The following is a 19,511-nucleotide window of genomic DNA, read 5'->3' as shown; positions in this document are numbered from 1 at the left end:
TCCTTTATCAGTCCATCTTTGAGATGGTGGTGATTATTTACACATGTAAACAAAAACCAGTCAAAACTATGGAACTGAAAACCGAGGAGTTTAACCACAAAATAATGAAAGGGAATACAGTAAAGCGTGGTTTGCAGCTTTTATTTTGATGCTATGTACCATTCTGAACAGCTTTCTTTAGATACAACTTGCACTAAAAAAAAGCTCTGATACGAAGAACATCTTCTAAAGTGACATTTCTTGAAAATTCATTTCTAAACTCCATTTGCTCACAGCAGCATATTCACGGCCTCAATGAAAATCGTTACTTCATTTGTGATGGACAGAAGAGACATACAGATTGGAAGGAACATGCATCCTCTCCTGTAAGTTCCTAAAGGTAATTGAAAGGAGAATCCTGGGTTTAAAGCCAGCCAGACTGTACCCAAAAGGTAAATTTCCAACCCAGAGTCTCACCTCTACAGATACGTAGTCATAGATCTGAACATTCAGGCCTCCAAAATATTTAAGAATGAAAATATTTCAAAGCAGCAGATGATACCCAGCACAGACACATCATGTGAGTAATAGTATTTCAGTCCAAGGGATGCTGAACATACCTTACTGGAGAGATATACTGGAGAGTGAATACTGTGATTCTGTGATACTGGAGTGATACACAGAGATTAAAGAAGCTTCAAATAAAGAAGCTACTAATCAACTCAAAAAACAACAAAGAACTCAATTAACAAAACAGAACAGGTCCACAGACAAAAAAACAAAGGTTTTGGTAAAGCCAACAAAGACAAGAAGCATCTTCATCTATAGCCAAGAAGTGGTTGGCATGAACTGAGATGTGCTTTTCATCGAGGCAGCAAAGAACAGAGCATGCCAAATATGAGCCAGCTGGCACACAGGCACTGTACAAAAGGTCTGAGTTCAGGCTCTTATGGGATATCCATACAGAAAGATGTACATAGGCAGCTACTTGAATAAGAAATTCCATTTCCTGTGGCTTCCTACTATAAATTCGTCTAAAGGAATATCCAAGATGAGAGCATGTATAAGTTCACAGAGAAACCAAAAAATGATTTCAGCAAGAGCCACAGCGCTTGATTTTTTTTTAATACCTTCTATAAAAGCAGTAAAGAATCCACATTTACCAGTGCAAAAAGGAAAGGTATGGGGTATGCACATAAATGAGCATCTCCGGTTATATCCAAGGCAGCTACACACTGACTGCACTACTTGCAACCAACTTGCTTTGACTCTCTTGAAAAGTTTCTGTTCCATACCTTGTTACATATAAAATTGACAAGCTCCTTTGAAGCTGAGGAACAGTAACTGGTATAAGATCAGTTTCACATTAAACAAAAACTTGAAGATGACTATACGAGGGTGAGCCATGAATTTAAAGTGCCTCAAATCTAAGAGAATAAAAATTAAAACTAAATGTAAGGATTTGTTTTAAAGCAACACTCTTTGAATACCTTTCTTACACTGTCACGGCATCTGAATAACAGTGCTGCTGTTAAGGTAACATTTGGAATGGAAAAATGCAGGATTCAGCAGCACTTGAAAATGAACTCATAAATTCCATATTGCTGGGAAAATTCTGTAACAACGGAGTCTTTTTCATTAAAACTTCTATTTGTTAACAAAATCAAACATGAGGTGGGGTGGCCAGCAGGGACAGGGAGGTGACTGTGCCCTTCTACTCTGCTCTTGTGAGGCCCCATCTGGAATACTGCGTCCAGGTCTGGAACCCCCAGTACAAGAAAGACAGAGAGCTGTTGGAGAGGGTCCAGAGGAGAGCCACAAAGATGATCAGGGGACTGGAGCACCTCCCCTAAGAAGACAGGCTGAGGGTGCTGGGCTTGTTCAGCCTAGAGAAAAGAAGGTTGTGGGGTGACCTCATTGCAGCCTTTCAGTACCTAAAGGGAGCCTACAAACAGGAGGGGAATCAACTCTTTGAAACAGTAGATAACAGCAGGACAAGGGGAAATGGTTTGAAGTTGAGGGAGGGAAGATTTAGGTTGGATGTCAGGGGGAAATTCTTTATAGAGAGAGTGGTGAGGTGCTGGAACAGGCTGCCCAGAGAGGTTGTGGATGCCTCATCCCTGGAGGTGTTCAAGGCCAGGTTGGATGGGGCCCTGGGCAGCCTGGTCTAGTACTAAATGTGGAGGTTGGTGGCCCTGGCTGTGGCAGGGGGGTTGGAGACTCACGATCCTTGAGGTCCCTTCCAGTCCTGGCCATTCTGTGATTCTGTGATGACTAGGTTATTTACATTGTTTCAAATTCAACTGCACATCTAGCTATTATTATTTATAGTCTAACTTGTCTCAAAAACCTCGTACTAACTTCAAAGAAAATTATCCAACATGAACAGGTTTAAGAATACTCATGCTCACTAAAATGGGAGCATCCTATTCTGGCATTACCTGAAACAGTTTATTTCCTCTCCTCTCCATTTATTTTAAAATTTCCCTTATTTAGCATACACTGATACTGCAGAAGTAATGTCTTCCACTATGAACGTATCAGATATTAACCAGATTCTGAGCGAGTCCACATACCAGACTTCGACTCCTATAATTTTAACTCAGCCATCTTACTTTTCTATCTACAGTTAAACTGGCAGTCAGCAGAAACATGGAAGTATTCCTTGGTTGACTGGACCTTCATCTCAGAGTTACTTCATCTTAAAATGTAGAGAGATTCAGAGCAAAACTAACATTTTTCTTACACAAACCACCAATAGTTCAGAGGGCAACTACAAAAATGGTTGCAACTCGTTTAAGTCCTTTAGCTCACTGTATCAAGGAGGGAAGGTGCTGTCTTTCTTGTAAGAGGCAAAGAAAAATCTTTAGATTTTTCTAAAGACTGCTGTTTCTGATGTTTCTTCCAGCCATGCATTCTCTCATCCAGTATTTCCTCACAGTCTCCATGTTTTAAGCTACCCTGAAAAAGGGCACATGCTCTAATGTCGAGCTTCAGTGGAATCAATGCACCTGCAACACAATCGACGCAAACCTTGATGTTGACTAATTGAAGACCTTTACTCTTGGGATTTTTATCTCGTGGATATAGAAATCAAAGTGTGTGGAGAACTAAGGAGCGCTTGTGAATAACGCTCAAGTACAAAGAGAATGACTGTTGTGGGGAAGGGGGGTGTTAGTACTTCAAAATCTCCTGTGAGGAACAGTAAGGAATAAGGCTGTTTGTAGTTATTTGTGATACAGACAGTAGTTTTACAGAGTATGAAAGCAGCTACATCTCATGTCTTCACACACGCTTAAGGTAATTAGCTTCCAGCAGAACAATTCTGTCAAGGGCCACAGCTACAATAGCCATGAATAGTAGCTTAGCATGAAAAACAGAACTCAATTCTGTTGTGGGCACTCCTAAACACAAATTTTTGTTTCTTGACTATGCAAGAGACTACAGCTTCATCTCAATACAGCACACATTGTGTCAACTGTGTAAGCTGACAGGCACTCAAATCAGCATATGTAGTTTAAATTATTTAAAAACTAAAAGCCTAACAGATAAAAGTTTAATAAGACTCCATAGTATATAGCAGGCTTTTGAAAATAAAAGTCTAGGGTAATAGAAAACTTGATAATTGACCACTTAGCTTAAACTTTTCTTTTAAAACTTCAGAAACTGAAGCGCCAGACAGAGTAAAAAACTGTAAAAGTGCTTACAGTATAAAACAGCCTTGCAACTGAACAGCAGGTCTGCTACACCAGCAAAAAGAATAAGACATCCATATCAAAATACTTAACATACATGCTGTATCATACTGAAATGTTCTTCTTGTAAATGTTCCATGGTTCCTTCAAATTTCTCACTCGCATATCAGTTCTTTAAAAGGTTATTGCAAAAAACCTTACAAATCCTGAAAACACAACTCAATACTACTCCAAAAATATCAGCCATCTACAAAAATCCCATCTTATTCACATTTAAAGACAAGCTTTATTTGTATATTCCAAAGTTCTAGTGGAAAACAGAGTACCCTGGTTAGAGGGGGGAAAAAACCCACAAAGGCACAAGTTTCTTTATGTAGAATGGTGCTGCCCTTTCATTATAGTCTTCTGTCTGCCATGCCTATAAATGACTCTTTTTATTTAGTTATCTACAGTTCCCATCATTTTTAACCATTGACTAAGTAATAGAGACAACAAATTCACTTTGATATGCAAGTTACCTTTATGGTGTACTTATCAATCAGTGATACAGAAATTCAGTATTTTGTGGCAAGATCAAGAAAATCAAATGAATAAATAATTTCCAGAAGCAGCACAAGTATGTTTTAAATGATATTCTTCTGAAGTAAAATGAACTGTCTTTTCTAGAAATAAGTACAGTTCCTCAAAGCTTGCTATCAACAACAGCCCTGCTATACAGAAACATCTCCCTCAAAGCATGTGAACTTCATTTATTTTAACCATGCAATAGGATCTTTCAAATGGGAATAGTTCATTTTCACATCTTTGATCCAACCATCCTAGAGAGATTGACACTGCAGCAATGGTTCGATTGCTTAGAAACATAAAGCTAAATAGTAAAAACAAAGAAAAACAAACATGAGAACAAATTGAAATAAACTGCTGCTTCCACAAACACCTGAGCAGTTCCTTCAACAACAAAAAAAAACAAACAAAACACAATTAAAAGACCTGGGCAGAATGAACAAGTGGGAATAGGAACCACTCTGTCCGTAAGTCTGGGTCCTTACATGAATCAAATCCCTCAGCAGCAGTATCTGCTGGAGTCACAAAAACTCCGTGCTTGTTACTCTCTCTGTCAGCATACAGAGCATGCAGTGATCACAGTATTTTCTAGGGTAGAGCTCACATTAATTAAAAAAACAAGATGAAGACGACAAAGTTTGGGAGTTGTGTTACCACCTTCTCAAAGAACAGGTTGGTTTAGGGTAAAAGACAGTTTTCTCTTTAACTGCATGTCATTGCATACTGTACTACAAAGTACTGCATAACTTCTGAAAGTAAATGCCATTGCCACTGTAGACTGTAGAAGGCAAAAGTTACTTAGCATAGTGAGTATGAGTTAGAGATAAAAGTCAAAGGCACTGGACACCCAAGTCCACTCATCTCCATAACACAGAATCTAATTTAATTGCTGAAAGCTTAGGATATGGTATTTGTCAAGCATTGCAGAGAACTGCTCTGCTGAGCATCCCAACAGTTGTTGTGTATTAACACAATTAACACACCACACAATGACCCATTGCAATACTGTACCAATCATTCCTGCTGTATACATTACAAACACCAGCAGGTTTGCCCAAACAAATTGTCTTCATCTGCAGGCAGCTCACAGTAAGCATGAGCTATTTGACCTGGGAAACAATTCCTGGGATAATTATGACTCAGGGCCAAAAAGATGATCAAAGAGCTGGAGTACCTCTCCTATGAAGAAAGGTTGAGGAACTTAGGCCTGTTTAGCTTGGAGAAAAGAAAGCTACGAGGAGACCTCACTGTGGTCTTCCAGTACTTGAAAGGCACAAGCAGGAAGAGACCAATTTTTTACACACTCTCATAGTGACACAACAAGGAGGGGATGGCTTTAAACTAAAACAGATGAGATTTTGGTTAGATGTGAGGAAGAAAGGATCAGGTTGCCCAGAGAAGCTATGGAAGTGTACAAAGCCAGGTTGGATGGGACCCTGAGCTGGCTGATCTAGTGGGGGTCAATCCTACCCATGGCAGAGGGGTTGGAGCTAGATATCTTTAAGGTCTAAACCATTATATGATATGATTTTAATGACTTCACTGGAATTTTACTGGCATCTCTCCTCCACTTTTCCTTCAATACAATGAGAGCAAATTCAGCATCGGTGAACAACTCCATCAACAAAGCAGCTAATCGACTGATTTCTAACAAGGGCAGGACATCTTTATACAGCTCTTTACCGAAAAGAACAGGAAGATAATCACTGATAAAACATCAAATGCACAATTATTACACTATCTGTTAGAATGTGCACTGTGGAAAATCACAGAAATAAAATGGGATGCCATATATGGCATTTTGAGGATTCCAAAATCCAGAATGATGAATGGAGGACTGTACTGAAACAACAAGGAGGTTCCTTTCTATCAACAGCACCCTCAGCATAACCAGATCACACACTTGAATAAGCAACCTACTCTTCTGTGAAGTGCCTACCCTGCAGCAGTAGTTACAGATGCTTCACTTGCCATGTGGCAAACCATGCATGTTCTCACATTTAACCTAACACTAATGCAAATCTGCAGCTATTCACCTGTATTTGAAGTGAACCCATTTCTAAAAAAGCAGGTTCTGTGGAAAGTGCTTATTTAACTCTTCATGAATGATCTGAGAAAGGAGAAGCAAGAAACATTAGGAACTGACTGGGACCTTTGCTGACAAACAGATATAAAACCACTAAGACTCCAAATCACAACATGCCAATTGGTTACCTCAATGCTCCTGCCTACATGCATTCAAGGCAAGCCCATCTTTCTTTTACACTTTTGCACTGTTTACTCTAAGATCTTAATGTTGCCAGGCTTGTGCAAAAAGCATTAACTCCAGTACTGAAGTACAGTTCATGGAGTAGCTTGCACTCCAGCAAGTCAAAAGCTACAAGCTCATCTTAAACTTGAAGGTAAGACTCTGTACGGAAGTACTTACACAGAACCATTAAGGCTAGAGAGGACCTCTGCAGACCACCCAGTCCATCTCCTCCCTTTACAGAACAGGGCCAGCTGAAGTCAGTTACTCAGGGCTAGGTCCAGTCACATTCTGACTGTCACCAGGGACAAGGGACTCTCTCACTCTGCTCTTGTCATTGACAGTTGTCATGAACCAGTGAGCTCAGAACTACACCCAGCACTCCAGATGCACCTCATGAAGGGACTGAGCAGGACTGGCCTCCCTCAACATCGTGGTGCTTTTCCTCGGGCAGCTCAAGGTGCTGTTGGCCTTCTTTGTCACAGGGGCATGCCACTGGGTTATGTTCAGTTTGCTATCTGAACCTCCATGTCCTTTTCTGCAAAGCTGCTTTCCAGGGTGAATAACCACTTCAGTAACCTCTACTGAAACACACGTATAGGTGAACTACACTATTTTGATTAAAGCAAATACTTGTGAAAAGATTAACTGAATGAAATAATGTAAAGAAATGTGTTATATCCTTTACTATAAACTACATAAAGAATTCTGTGTATAGTTTTAGTATTCCTGGAAATATCGGAGTAGCAAAAACACTCTCTGCCTTTAACATCCTTTGTTTAGACATCGCATCCAGTGATGCATCAGGCAAAAGGATTTCAAACAACAGTTCAAACAAAAAAACTCAATTAAGGATTTGAACAAGGCATTATTCTGCCCAAGGTGTACATAAGATATAAGCACTATATCCTTAACTATATCCTTTCTTATTGCCTCATCATGATTGCATGCTTTAGAAATGTTTGCACTGACTCCAACGCATTAAAAAAATATTTCATTAATCTCCACAGAGATTGTCAACAGATGTTCAGTGAGAAGCCAGAAACTAAATGCCAAAACACCTTTGGATCTGCTACAATCTAGGTAAGAAAAACGCTGTTTCTAAATCTCAGCATGCAAATTAAAGCATCTTCTTGATTTACAATACCTGAAGCATGATCCTAAGATGCACTTAATGTACATACTTAACCTAGTGACTTATTCCTTTCCGTACTGAGTCATGTAGTAAAGATTCCAGTGTCATAACAAACAGGTTTCAAAGCGCCAGAGTTGGATGTGAAAAATCCAAGGCAACAACTTACCATCTCCTGAGATATAAAAAAAAAATAAATCTCAGCCTAACACAGGTTTTGCATATTTCTATACTAAATTCGAGAAACAATGGCACAATGGCTATGGATACAGGCACGCAATTGACAGCAACATGAACTGCCTCCTATGCTTCCTGGTCAGATGAGTTCTAAGTGGTAACGCGGATGTCTTAGCTGGGTTTAGATGACAAAGCCACCATGCCTTTGTACAATTTGAAGTCTGTGCTGCTGTGAGCCCTGTCTTGATTCAACAACTCTGGCACGCTGTTTGTGTATTCACCTGTAATATTTACTGTCCTTCACAAACCTAGCGAGAACACGCAGAAAAGTGATCACACTAATGCAAAGGATTTGTTTGCAGATGGATTGACCCTGAAGCAGCTCAGTGAGCCGTGTACTGATGTGAAGAGAAAGAAAATTGCATGACCAAAGGGGCAGTTGAGCAAGCAGCTGTAAAATGATGTTCTGTTACTTAAACAAGGTGGGTAACAATTATGAAGGTATACAAGGGATAGTTATTGACTTAAAGAAAACACAGCTTGACTGAATTTCTTCCATCTTCAATAACTTACAGTATTATTACTGTAAATAAGGCGACTAGCAGATAAAAACAAAAACCATCTACTGCACACTAAGACATCAAGATTTTACACTTCTGAAGTATATGGACTTATCTGAGGTGTGCCAAAATTGATGCAAGTTCCTACACTACAACAGTGTCATCACAGCCCACCCCCACCTTGATCCCTTAAAAAGTAAAACAATGATAACAAAATAAACAAACCCACAAAAAACACTTTTTTTTCCTTCCTTTAAAGAAAAAAAAAAAAGCTTTGTAAACAACCAAATGGATGAAGTCTGGCTTCCTATGTTTTAATCTGCATACTCCAGGCTGTTCCTTAAAATTGTTACAGCCTGAAAAGACAGCAGCATTTAGTACTTGCTTTGAGCAGCCTGCTGAGTGCTAACTCATGACTTAGTTTAGGAATTCATACTTACTGCCCTTCTAACAGAATAAGCATCCTTGAATCACACTTAAACACATTCTCTATAGAACAATTCAAAGAGTACAGCAGACAGTACCAGGAAGGATTTATCTCTGCTATGAAGAAAGATTGGGGGAAGGCTTGTTTAGCTTAGAGAAGAGAAAGCTCCAGGAAGACATCATTGTGGCCTTCCAACATTTGAAGGGAGCATATAAACAAGAGGGGGAACGACTGTTTACAAGGGTGGATAGCGATAGGACAAGGGAGAAGATTTTTAAATTAAGAAAGAAAGGGGAGGTTTAGGTTAGATTCTAGGAGGAAGTTTTGTACTCAGAGGGTGGCATTCAAGGCCAGGCTGGATGTGGCTCTGGGCAGCCTGGTCCAGTGGTTGGCAACTCTGCCCATAGCAGGGGGATTGAAATTAGATAATCTTTGAGGTCCTTTTCAACTCAGGCCATTCTATGATTTTGTCAATCAATTCTCAGAACACCAATATAGTGTTTGGGGAACTTGTGAATTAAAAATTACTCGAGTATTCTTGGATTTGGTTACTCACTTGTTCAGCACTTACCTTTAAGCCTTCAGTTACTCAAAGAATCTTTGATCAATAAAAAATAAAATACTAAAACACCACTAATTGATCATCAGTCAAACGTTATAAAAGAACATTTGAACTTTAACTCTGTAAGCAGCCCCCCCAGAAAGTGGGAATTTCTACTGTTTTCTGATATCATTTCCACAACTGCCACAAATACAGCAAACCTGTTTTAGATCTTTATAACAACGTGTCTGTTGGAAACTAAAGCATAATTTCCAACCTTGGTATTTGTGGTCTAAGCAGAGTAAGTACAGAAGAGTTTCTAGAATTTCCTTGAGTAAGCTTCACTCTAATCCTGGTGCATCCTGGAGATCTGCAGCACAGTGTAGCTGGAGTACCTAAATTACTACTAAGTGCTAGCAGAATATAATCTGGTTTGAAATTGAAATATACCAGTAATCTTTATGTAAATCATTTAGTGAAGAACCACCTTCAGTCAATTAAATACCAAACAACATTTTCCTCAACAATTCAGCAAACATTTACTTTTCACATAACCACTTTTCCTCTATACCCTACAAACAGGCAGAGAGAGATAGACATTGGATATCTAGAACCAGCCACTCTCTACATTTTAGATTCCTCACTCAGGTTTAAGAGGTGTTAATGTCACAATGTTCAAAGATACAGAAATCTAATCCTCCTCCCAGCTGAGCAAATCAAGTTACATTTCTTCCCCATTATTCATCTATATTATTGCAGGCATTTAAACTCCTTTCCCACCTGTGACACTGGCACAATTTTGTCTGATACAACCTGAAGGCTTCTATTAGTCTAAGCATCGCTTATTTTACCCTTTTTCCTGAAACCACGCTATGTCAAAGACTCTGGACATCCCTGGAGTTCATGGAAGAACCTTCTAGGCTTACATAGAAACTCTTTAATAAAATCATCTTATCTGTATGGTCTCAGACTGAAATTGCAGATTAGAACTGCTTCTGAAAATCAGAGGACAAAATGTACATTTCCAACACTTTTAGAGAACTTATTTCCTAATTATCTATAAGGTACAACATGATCTTGAGTACAATTCTTTCAGTTTTCAGTGAAAAATATACCAATAACTTAAGTTAGAAACTAGCATTAAGCATCACCTTAGTTAAGTTAGATACCAAGGTGCATTTTCCTAAAAAGCACACATTAGCTTTTCACACTTTTCCTTCCCATAACCCCTGAACTTTATAATGGCTAAAACTGTCAAACATGAAAATTTCTGTTTCAAACTGTTGTGTTACATGAATATTCAACCACGTGAAATGCAAAACAGACTCATTTTGAGGAAGAGAAGCAACAGAAGGAAAAGGAGGATGTTTTTGCAGAAGACAGCACTGCACACAGATCTGAAAATATCTGTCAAATATGAGGCGAAAATCAGTATTTAGAATCAAGCTCCTCAAGTCCTAATAGGCAGTGATCTTATGTGATCAGACCAGTGATCTCACTGAAGATAACTAGCAAGAAATCAACTACTCTGAGTGAATCTGTCCCCAGACATGCTAGTGATCTTTTTACTCACAAAACAGGTGTCAAAATATTTTTCCAAGCACAATGAGACTATCTTTTACATACATCATTATCAGATGTACAACTTCCGCAGTACTTATTTTCTTCTGTCTAGGTACTCAATGTGTTGACATTTTAAAAAATTCAATCCAGTTTCTAAAGTTTACATTGAAAGCATGCATTACCAGTATGCATTGTGGAAAAAGCTTGTACTGCACAGCATGCCAGAATTCCTTAACGATTATGTCAACTTACAGGAAAAAAGCACAGATAATATTGAGCTGTTAGAGCAGGTCCAGAGGAGGCCAGGAAGATGATCAGAGGGCTGGAGCACCTCTCCTACAAGACAGGCTGAGGGAGCTGGACTTGTTCAGCCTGGAGAAGACTGTGAGGAAACCTCATTGCAGCCTTCTAGTATTTAAAAGGGGATTATAGAAAGGAGGAGAAAATACTATCCCAGATAGATACTGATAGGACAAGGGGAAATGGTTTTTAGTTGAAGGAGGGAAGATTTAGGTTGGATATTGGGGAAAGTTCTTCACAGAGAAAATGGTGAGGTGCTGGAACAGGCTGCCCAGAGAGGTTGTGGATGCTCTGTCCCTGGAGGTGCTCAAGGCCAGGTTGCATGGGGCCCTGGGCAGCCTGGTCTAGTACCAAATCTGGAGGTCAGTGGCCCTGCATGTAGCAGAGGGGCTGGAACTTGATGATCCTTGGAGTTCCTTCCAACCCAAGCTGTTCTATAATTCTATGAATAATTCTATGAATATTCTCAAAACAGAAGCATTTTGAAAATGATAGGAGATTCTCAAAGTCAAGAATAGCCAAAGTTGGTTGATAAGCATCCTATATTGAAGTTTTTCTTCAAGCTATAAAAGCTGTTCCCAACTGGAATACCAAGTGTTCTTATTGCCTGTAGCAAAAACTGAACATCTGAATCAATTTTTTTTATTTGCTGCACATTTTATTAACCTTAATTTGAAGCACTTACTGCACCTTTTGAAAGCTTGGAACAAATAACTCAATCTGAAATAACAGTTCCAGTGTGACACAATTTTTCCAAATCTAGGAGAATTTAAAAGTGTAGAAATTGAACACTAAGATTATCCAGAGACTGAAACGGGAAACAAGCCTTTGTGGTAAATAGTAACAATTACGTATTGATGCAACTCAAATATATGTAGAATATTAGACATCTGTACGATATTTTAAAATCATTACTTCTGGTGACATCATAAACCATAAGCTGAATGAATCCTGACACACTTGCAGAGCACACATATTTACTGGTTACCTTTGAGCTTCAAAAAATAAAAAATGAATAAAGATCAGTGCAACCTGCAACCAGGCTTCAAGTATTTTCAAATCAATTATCAACAGAAGTAAAAATCTTGTCACAGATTAAGTATCACCCAATGATGATTCACATAGGACAAAACAGCAACATTAGGGAGAAAAGTGTTCAGCAGAGGTTGTTTGTAAGAAATAGTAAAATCTAAGAACAAACATTTGGATTAACTTTTAGAAATTCAATACGGAAGACTTCATTAAAGCAAAGTAAGTACTAAACTTTACCTTTTCTGGATTGTAATATAAAGATTTCAAAGTGGTAAACAAGGGTGGGCAGCCTTTACTGAAGTTAACCCTCAGGAACTTATCCAATAGTTCTCTAAATTTTTCACCTAGAAACAAAAGTGTATTTGGTTATATGTCAGTGATTGCAAGTGTTATATAAATATTAGCACTACTCCGTGTACAGTTCTGGATAATAGAGCAACTGAAAAACTGTAGTTAAGGGTTTTTATCTTTTAATTAAGAATGAGGTGCAAATATGCTCTGGATTAATTAAAATAATAAAAAAAAAAAAACAGAAAGGAAAGTGCCTAACTTGCTAGCATTTAGGAGACCGATGACTAGAAGACATGGTAACAGTCTCCAAATCTGTAACAGCTGTTAAAAAGGGAAGGTATTAAAAGTTTTAATACTGCACATAACAAGGGCATTCAAATAAACACTGGAAAAAACACAGCGGTAAGAGTAACTAAGCACTGGAATAAATTACCTTGGAGATCTTGTAAAAGCTTCATCACTAACTTTTTATGATTGAATTACACGAATGTGAGTTAGCAATAGCACAAAAATTATCCTGCACTGAGGAAGAAGGATGGATAAAATGAGTTCTGCACCTCTCTTCCAGTCTTTTTTGTTTTAATGAGTAGGACACAACTTCAAATACAATGATTGTTTCTGGAATCAGAAACAGGAGATGTGTTCAGCAGCACCGTATCCACAATACTTAGTAAACTTAATGAACTTTTCATTACATTTTCAGGTTAATAAAAGTCGTAGTACTTGCAGTTTCATGTTCCTGAGAAATGCTGTTTGTGAAACAAAGCTAGACTTCAAAGAGAAGGCATCCAATGAAAAATAACAATACAGCTGCTCTTCATGTTTGTATCCCTATGGAAAACAATGATTGTTTCCAATTGTTTCAATTTATTGGTTTTTGCTTCACTTTGCTTTGAATAGAGATGAGGCTATTACACTTCACTGATTACTCTTGTGGACTTCTCAATCTTTAAACATAATGCTAACATATGCTCATAAGACTGTTGAAATAAGCTTCAATTCATTAAGAACACATTAACAAAATTTGATTAACACATGGCTTTAAATATCCAGGAAAAAAAGGTCCTACTGCTCTGCATGTAACATTTCTAATGTACTTCTACCAATTCTAAACTGTCCTCAACTTGTAATTGGCAATGTTACTGACACGAAGTTATAACAGAAGCTCTTTAGTAAAACAAACTGCTAAATAAAGGAGCTTCTACCTGTGGATGAGGGATCCATAACTTGACCATAAGCCCAGGCTTTATGACAGGTGGTTTAATTAAAAAGTTTCCTCACTCTACAAGGAACTGCTCATTGGCAACCAACCAACCAGACAAAACACTTCATTCTTAATTTCTTCTGTTGCAATATTCTTGATGGAATTGTAACTGAGAACCTAACAAAGCGAGGTTCAAGTTTCCATTAAGAATGTGGGTGGGTTTGTTTTTTTTTTTTGTATAGAAAACAGAACAGCTTTGAAAAAGAATAAGAAACATTTTAAAAAAAGATGCACCCTACCTACAACATAAAGTTCAGCATTCACTCTTCAACTGATACACAAAAGAGACTTGACAGACAGACAGAGACAGGAACAATGAATCTACAGCAATTAAACAGATCTAAAACTGGATTGCCAGACTCCATTTCCCCATCTTTGACTGCCCCCAAGCTCCCAGAAGGTGGTTTCCAGCAGAATCAAGGATCTGATTTGCACCAATTACAAGGTTATTGTGATGGGATGCAAGGTAAGCATCTGGTCACTGAACACACAGGGACAGCAACTTCAACCAAATATTTTCCTCTCTTTGAAATTTGAAAGCACATTTCCAAAGAAGTTTGTCTCTACATCTTAACATTTTCATTATTAACTTCAGCCAACAACATTTCTTATCTGCTCAATTTACAACACGAGGCATTTGGAACAGAAATGCAGACCTATCAGGTGATTTTCTGCAGGCTCAAAAACAGCCTTATTCAATCTGACCAAAGCAGACCTAAAGGATCGACAGAGAAGTTTTAAATCAGGGAAATTCTTATTTATTATGAAAACCACAGAGTCAAATTCGCTGAGAGATTTCTCTCAAATTTAGTTTAATTGTAAAATTAGATTTAATTGTTAATTATTTGGCTTTTAAAACAGCAGGAACAACTGATGCCTATAACAAAACTCATTTCTACTTGAATGAACACCAGCTGTAAAACCACACTGTACAATGAGAGAGTAACCCAGAACAAAACATACAGTGAAGAAGTCAACACAAAGCACACTACTAATAAAGATATGGAAAATCATTTTGAAAGATACTAATCATTTGCTATGTATTGGTGTAAACAACTGGGTAACAAAAGAAAAAATTCTGTCATGTGGCTTTTTAATAAAATCTAGCTAAACTGTCGTGACATTTTGCCTTTGTAGCTCCAAGAAATGTAAGATATCCGGGATTAACTAAGGCACCAGGTGTTAATTTCAGGGCTAACCTCTTATGAAGTGTCTTGTGCATTTATACAAGACTGGTGTATGCACATTTAGACTCCTAAGCAGACAAGTGTACTAGTTATGTTTGGCAGTATTTGAAGGTACAGTGTATGCAGTGCTCAGTAAATGAATGAAACCAAAAGCAAACCTTAGTTTCCTTCCTCCTCTCTTGGAACAGTACAGTTTTGTGTTGTTTTTGTTTTGTCTTTCAACTATATTCCTTGCAGAGCTGAGGGTAGTTGGAGCTTTATTTCAATACAACTTGTAAAAGGATATAATCACTGAAAAGAACTTTGTTATAAAACTAAAAATACAACAACCCATTACGAAACACTGCACATCTGCTTTTTGTTCCTGTTCTTCTTAAATTACCAGCAACAAGTTGATAGATTTTGGATAAAAATGGCTCTAGACAAAAATGCTGCAAAAACGCTGTCAGATTCACAAAAGTGACTTGGTGTTTTCTGGTACATTAACAGTATTAAAAAGGTCATGAAATTCATGCTTCTTGATTATAATATGCATCTTTGAGAACTGCTTTCTGTGGTTATAAATTAGAATGTAGGTTAGCCCACATGCCTGTGCACGTGTACAGAGACACAGAGCCCTGCCTCCAAGTGCAGCAAACTCCTTGCCTTTTAATTGATGCTCTTTAAGTTGATGATGGAGAAAAGCAATACGCAATCATTCACAAAAAAGCTGGACACCATTCTGTCCTGTAATTTCATCAATGAAAACAGCATTACATAGTTAGTACCACCATATTAGAGTGTGTGAACGTTTCCTATCAAATCCTAAAACGTAACAAAGACTGTCTAATCCAGAAAAAAAAAAGCATTTGTCTAATTTGTGTACATGCAAAAGTAGTTATTAAATGCACATCTAACAGCCTACCAAAAATTAAGAAAAAAAAGCAAAAAAAAAAATTATTATGGAACAGATATGCAACGTGTTACCTGAAACAAAGTTTAAAGGTAATCTTCTAGGTGAAACTGCTCTGGGATGCCTTTTACTAACTTCTTCATAAATCTGAAGCCTCTCTTCTAAAGTGCCTATTATCAGTAAATACAATAGATATAAGTAACAGATCAAAATCTATTCTTCTAAAGGTTTAAAACGTTGAAATTGTTAAGATTCAGTATATATTTTGGACTTTGAACCATTTTAAACATTTCAAGCTCTTTTTTTCCCCCAACTAATCAAAAACACTGTGAAACAGTGCACTGAAATCACTAAGTCAGAAGTACCAGCATAATCACTGTAGGGGTAAACTGCAAAAAAAACCCCAAACAACCCAATTACCACTCATGTTCAATCAAACATTAATATTTGTTTTCTTTCACTGTGCAGACCCATTCATACAGTATTTTGTTATTGATAGCTTCAAAACATGTTTTTCAGTATGCATTCAGGAAAATACACTGTGTATGTTATTTGTATACCTCCAATTTAGAAACTATACAAGCACGTCCTTATCATAAAGTCCTTTGGTGGCAGCAAAATTAGAGCACAACACTGCCAGCACAGACACTGGGCACAACAAGTGTCAATACCTTAACATTTAAAATAACTTTATTTTTCTTAAAGATTTTCTTCCCACTCCTCCCCTTTCCCCCATAATATGCTTTGGAGCTCCAATGTGGTCAGAACTTTAAATTAATCTGGTTTTTGAGATGCCATTTTCATACAACTACGATCAATTTTGCTTCAATGTTTTTCAAATTCATCAAGCAACTTCAATAAAAATGAATGTTTTTCACATCAAGACTATGGCACAACAGATGTTTAATGAATATTTCCAGTTTCTTTTCTAAGAAAAACGATTTCTGTGGTCTCTGAGCTCTGATATTGGGGAAGGGGGGGAAAAAAATATATTACCCAGCGGCTCCAAGAGATGCGCAGTTCTAATAGCAACACTGAAGTAATGTTTGAATTGGAACTAAAGCATATAAAAAGCCTAATTGAAGTCACAAGTTGGAGCTCCAGAACTTACCATGGGGGAGGAAATAGTCCTAAGACCACCTAAAAAATAAAGTAGCATTATTAGTTTTATAAATTAGTGAAGTTTTATGCTATAACCAATTTTAATATGTCAAATAATCTACTGTATTGGTTACTTGTTAAAAACCATTCATATCAACATATTCTATCAAGCAGAATAATCAATTTTGGATGATTAATTTTGAAATATTAACAATTACCATCTTTTCACCTCTAGAGATACACTAGGAAAAACATTCAAAGGGCAATGGTAGTCTCTACATAAATGCAACAAATATAATCATCTTCAATTCCCAATCACAAGCTGCAATTCCAGACATTATTAAACCCAAAACATAAAACTTTCTGGAAGCTGGTTGAGAAATACAATGCAGATCTCATATCTACAAACAACATGCTTGTGGGCTTATGATTTATGATGTCATCAGAATTATTCCAATAAAACTTCCATTAATTAGTCAACAGTGAAATACAAGGAATGCATTCTAGTGTAAAAGTAGACACTTGGCAAAGTTATTATTGTGAAGTATTTATTATAGTATACATGATTGCAATATTGTGGGATTATTTTTTTTTTAAATCCAATTTAGGTAATGTCTTGATAAGACAGACCAGCAGTAACATGAAATAGCCCTGGGAGCAGAAAAAAAAGCACACAACAAACAAAACCAAAAGGCTTTGTCACATTTATCACTTCTTTTTCCAAAGAACAGTCAGCTTTTAACAAAACTTTCTTATTGTTAAGAGGATATCTGGATTAGAGGTTTATTAATTATTTCCCTATACGTCAAAGTGGTGCCACTCAAACAAGTTTCACAATGATAATTTTACTTCCTGGAGTATAAATAATACTCTGACAATCAGTTGATAAGAACAAATTGCAATTTGGTTTCCAAGCTCACGCTCAGAAAAGGTCCTTCAAATTCTGAAGTAATTCTGAAATTACTTTTCAGAAAGGGTGGTCAGGCACTGGAATGGACTGCCCAGGGAGGTGGTGGAGTCACCGAGCCTGGGGGTGTTCAAGGAAAGACTGGATGTTGTGTTGAGGGACATGGTTTAGTGGGAGCTATTGGGAATAGGTGAACGGTTGGACTGGATGATCTTTTAGGTCTTTTCCAACCTTGGTGATTCTATGATTCTATGAAATGAGCATGTTAAACCAATGGCAGCTTCAGCTCCAAGAAGAAAAAGACTTGCTGCTGCTGATGTCATGCATGCAAGTGTTTATTCACTTCTTAAACGTTCAATGGAAAGCAACTATACCAAATTTAAAATCAGACAGTAAATGTTCTTCTGCTGAGTAAAGCCTTTTGAACTCTATTTGCAATACATCACGCAGAAGGTTTTGAGTATGTCCTGGATTGTAGGTATTTTCATTGTACCAGTACATTTTAACTTACTAGGTTGCAGGGACTTTTCCAGGCCTTCATAATAATACCAGTTTTCTGCATTGCGCTCAATTAACTCTTTGTATACTTCACCAGCTTCTTTTAGTCTTCCCAACTTCAATAGCATTTCTCCTAAAAACAAAGCAGTAAAGAGCTATGAATTATGCGAGCAAACACAGCGCGGCAGTGAAATCTACAAAACTAAGTGAAAACAAATCAGGATTTATCATAGATATTGAAAAAAAATATTTTACAGAGGCATTTACAGAAATGACAAGTGCTACTTGAAGTCGTCATACCTACAGCTCAACACAATTTGGAGCATTAAGCACTGGTGAAAAACAAGATTTGCATGTCTTTAACTACATATTTAAACCAGTTATTCGGTTTATTGCAAAGAAACAAAGAAACTTCCTTTCAGAACTGCATAATATCATGCTTAGTAATAAAAAAAATATGGAGAAAGTTTGTTTGGGCAGATGGTCATTGCTTGAAGACTAGCTGGCAATCACTCTGCTTCTGGAAGTGCTGTGTAATTGCCTATGTACTTCCATTTTGTTAGTTCTTCTTCTTTTTTCCTTCATTTAAGTTAACTTGATCTAACGCATAAGTTTTCTCCACTTCTCTCTCCTGCCTGATGAAGGGGACTGCAAGGCATGGGAATGAGCAAGCAGCCAAAGAATACATGCTATTACACTACATAATTGTGCACATTCAGAACCCAGTACTTCAAACCCAGAGAACAACTATGGGTGGTTTTAATTAAAAAAGTCAACTTCAGTATTCACTGAAGGCAAAGAATACAAAATAAATGCATTGGAAGGCTCACAAAGGAAACATTTTGTTATTTCAGTTCCAGAAAAAAAGAAAATAAGTGTTTGTACTACAAACAATATTCTTCATTGGAGTAAAACTGGATTATAATAGCTTTGATTAACAAAGCCACTTATGCAAACACTAACACCACCACCTTCAAGATCTTTGTTCCACTGTAAACCCAAATTAAGCTACCTGTATCCACATGGTTTTCCATAGGGAAAACTACCGAGCACAGCACTGTAGATCCTGTATTAACAGTTTCCCAATATTAGTTGTTCAAAATTAAAGATTTCACATTTATTTTTTGAACACATTACCGTATCTGAAAGCTGG

At 37.4% G+C, this 19,511-nt stretch overlaps 1 protein-coding gene across 9 annotated transcripts in view; it reads right to left on the bottom strand.

Annotated features, from left to right (window-relative positions):
- The window catches only part of NAA16 (N-alpha-acetyltransferase 16, NatA auxiliary subunit), a 366,631-nt gene that overhangs the window by 319,673 nt on the left and 27,447 nt on the right, over window positions 1-19,511 (bottom strand). For 7 of the 9 annotated variants that reach the window (XR_008211630.1, XM_052705580.1, XM_052705579.1 and 4 more), the window contains 3 exons: window positions 18,372-18,491; window positions 15,927-16,022; window positions 12,456-12,562 (listed from right to left, as the gene is read on the bottom strand). Coding sequence is in view for 8 of the 9 variants with exons in the window: in XM_052705580.1 (XP_052561540.1) it covers window positions 12,456-12,562; window positions 15,927-16,022; window positions 18,372-18,491 (323 nt within the window). In the remaining variant the exon portion in view is untranslated. The other 2 variants (XM_052705581.1, XM_052705575.1) reach the window with 2 other exon arrangements.

This window comes from Tympanuchus pallidicinctus, unplaced genomic scaffold (genome assembly GCF_026119805.1).
Source record: "Tympanuchus pallidicinctus isolate F22 unplaced genomic scaffold, pur_lepc_1.0 scaffold6, whole genome shotgun sequence".
In the NCBI taxonomy this organism is placed as follows: domain Eukaryota; kingdom Metazoa; phylum Chordata; class Aves; order Galliformes; family Phasianidae; genus Tympanuchus; species Tympanuchus pallidicinctus.
This window is presented reverse-complemented; position numbering and strand designations above follow the sequence as displayed.